Source organism: Morus notabilis, unplaced genomic scaffold, assembly GCF_000414095.1.
Source record: "Morus notabilis unplaced genomic scaffold, ASM41409v2 Scaffold1009, whole genome shotgun sequence".
Taxonomy (NCBI): Eukaryota; Viridiplantae; Streptophyta; class Magnoliopsida; order Rosales; family Moraceae; genus Morus; species Morus notabilis.
Window position 1 is genome coordinate 11,119 of NW_010357868.1, and position 3,239 is coordinate 14,357.

General features: G+C 41.2%; 1 protein-coding gene across 1 annotated transcript; it reads right to left on the reverse strand.

Moving 5' to 3' along the window:
* Positions 1-831: 831 nt before the first annotated feature.
* On the reverse strand, positions 832-2,481 carry LOC21404614 (zinc finger protein ZAT4). Its single transcript, XM_010090941.1, has one exon. It carries the CDS (start codon positions 2,479-2,481, stop codon positions 832-834), a length of 1,650 nt encoding a protein of 549 aa, XP_010089243.1.
* Between the last annotated feature and the right edge of the window lie 758 nt (positions 2,482-3,239).

Consider the following 3,239-nt stretch of genomic DNA (forward strand, 5'->3'; position numbering starts at 1 on the left):
TCTCTGCGATAAGAATAGAAAATTTATTAGTAGATCTTTATTTTAAACCGTTAAATTTATATTAGAAATGAATTATTTTTTTTATTTTTTTTTATTTTATTTTGATTTTGATCAAATTTAATGATAAAAATTTTATACGACTACCCTTCACTCTTTTATGATTTGATTTTATCTATGTTAATGCATGGTGTACTTTTTTTCATTTTAATTGGGCAGTATATTTGTGCTCTTCTTGCTCAGATAGCACCATAGTCCACATGAGCTGAGGCAATGAACATGGTTAAGTCAACCTTTTTAGTAAGCGCAATTATTTATCAGTCCATATACTTAAAAAAGTACCTACATTTCCATTTTTTTTAAATACTTCTAATTATTCATCCTTGTCAATGTTTTGAGAAGAGGATTAAGATCAAGGTTTAAAAAATCAAACTGTTTCACCAGGCCTTGCTTGCAATTCAATCTATCTAGAGGGGCACAAGACAATTTTTTTCTTTTAATGTTATCCAACAATCTCTCAGAATAACAAAATCACAAGAACAAATTTTTTTTTATTAAGAATATAAATTTCTCTTACATGAGTCCTTTGACCCACAAAAATTAACGTTACATGAATCAAATAGATTAAGAACAAGAATATTCAATTATATGAGTGTGTGGGGAGTGATATATTCTAATTACAGTTCTTAATACAAAAAATTATTATACCAAAAAAGAGAGAGAGTACGTCGGTGAAAGGTTGGTCTCGTACACACACACACACACACACATTTATATATATATATATATATATATGTACATATATATATTTGCTTTTGAGAAAAGGCTGTTCTCTTAAGGGCCAGCTCCAACATCAGTTGTTGAACCAATCCCCACCTGTAACCAAGATGATGAACCCTCACTCATATTCATATCCTTAAGCTCACTTAGCTTCGCTAACTTCACCTTACTGTCATCTTCATCCTCCACCACCACTTGATGATTATGATGATCATGATTATGATGATTCATGATCATCCCATTACTATTAATAGTGTTGTTGTTGTTGTTGCACTCTTCGTTGTGAATCACGTTGTCAACGTCGACGTTTTGGTGGTGCGACTCATGACGTTGTTGTTGTTGTTGATTATGCTGATGATGACTATGATTGCGATCCTGAATAGTAATACTAGTATTGTTACGATGATCTTCTTTCGCTGATGATGATCCTATCCACGGCTGTAAGTAAATCTCCGTCGACAATAATGTCGTCTTGACATCCATTACTGGAGCCGGCAAATTAAGGTCGAGCATCAGATCAAGATCGGCATGATCATCATTTTTCTCCTTGCGATTATTGTTGTTTATGATCATTTGCTCGTTGATGCTTTCGTGGAACTGTTGGAATTTTGCCAATGCTGATGTGTCCGGCGCGTTCGATGTGATCCAGTGGCACCTCTTGTGGCCTCCCAAGGCCTGCCCCGACGAAAAAATCCGGTGGCAGATTGAGCACTCGTGGACCTTCGATTTCCTCTTCGACGTCGCGGCCAGTGAAGCTAATGTTGTGTTTGAGCCCGATTGGCGATGATGATCCATTGTCGCCAATTTGGTCGAGAAGAATTCCTCGTGCGTGATGACGTCGTCATCGGCAAGGATTTCGTCCAGGCCCTGGTTGTGGTCGAGTCGGGCGGCGAAGCAGCCTTTAACCTTCTTGTGGCTGGCTCTGTGTCCCCCCAAGGCTTGGTGGGAATTGAACACTTTCTTGCAAGCTTTGCATTCGAACAAACCCTTACTGTTACTATTACTCGCAACTCCTTTGGCCTTGTTGTTCATGTTCATGTTGTTGTAATTGTTATTCTCCGGGACCCTAAAAGAAATCGGAGCGATGAAATTCAGGGTATTGATCCTCTTTTGTGCTTGCGCCTCTTCGTCTCTGCTCGCGGAGGCGCAGGACTCCTCCGGCTCTGCTGCCGCCGTCGCCATCGGATCGACCGCTGCTGCATTAGACAACATCATCAAGCAATTAGCCAGGTCTTCTTCCTCGCTTGAAGGGCAATGAGAATTGGTAGTATTGCCCACTTTCGCCCTAAACGATCTCTTCCTCTTGGACCAGTTACCGCAGCCCCGGCGGTCGTCGCCAGAGTCCACCGGAGAGGATAGGAGCGACTCGGCATCCTCGGAGCCGCATTTTCCGTGTTCGAGGAAAGATTTCCACGACAAGAACTCCTTGCCGCAGTTCTCGCACGCCCGGCAGCTCCTCAGGCGGTTAGGGTTTGTTCTCAAGGCGTACATGCGCTTGTTTGCCGGCGGGACGTTGCCGGCGCCGGCGGCAAGCTTGTCCTCCCAGTCGTTGGCTGCGTCTTCGTCGTCAAAGTGGCCGCCGCTGTCGTCACCGATGCCGTGCGCCCTCATGTGCCCTCCCAGAGCCCTACCGCACCCAAACCCTTTCTTGCAGATTCTACAAAAGTGCTTCAAGTTTGATTGCTGGTCCACAATCAAAGCCATACAACAATGTCAAAACCCCAAAAGAGAAAGGAAAAAGAAAAAAGAAAAAGAAAGAGAGAAGTGAATTGGGTTAAAAGGAGATATATATAAATATGTATATGTATATATATATAAATATAAAAAATTGAAGAGAGATGATGAGTTGTGTTGTGTTGGTTATGTTAGTAAGAGAGAGGATGGTGTTGGGTTTGGGTTTGTAAGGGTGAAAATTATAGTAAGTAGTCTCCTGGTTTATAGTTGGAGTATTGGTTAGTTTTGTGGTGAAAATGAAATCGGGCGGATGAGAGAGAGAGAGAAGAGAGAGGATCGTAGTGAGAGTAGTGTTAGTGTGGTGACAAGTGGAAGGAGGGTGAGAGGATGAGAGACTTTTTCTACGGCCCTCTTGTTTGGGGAGAGCTCCGTACTGGTGGCGCCGCCGGGTCAAACCCCCACAACCGAAGGCCAATGGCAATGGTTGTCCGTACATCCAGTTGTTCTAGCTCTAATTTATTTCTCTCTCTTCTCTCTTACCCTATTTTATGTGTGTGTCGTGTACTATTATTAATTGTCACATGTATATTGTATTTGAAATGTGAGATGTGATTGAATTAATTTTCACAAATGTCCCGTATGTGAAATGTGATTGAATTAATTTATACAAATGTCCTAATATTATGCACTCTAATTCAACATGCTACCTAAGGGTTTATTTCACCTTATGCGCTCTATAAAATTATTTAAAGCACTCTTTTCGTTTAAATCTGACATCTATGATTAGT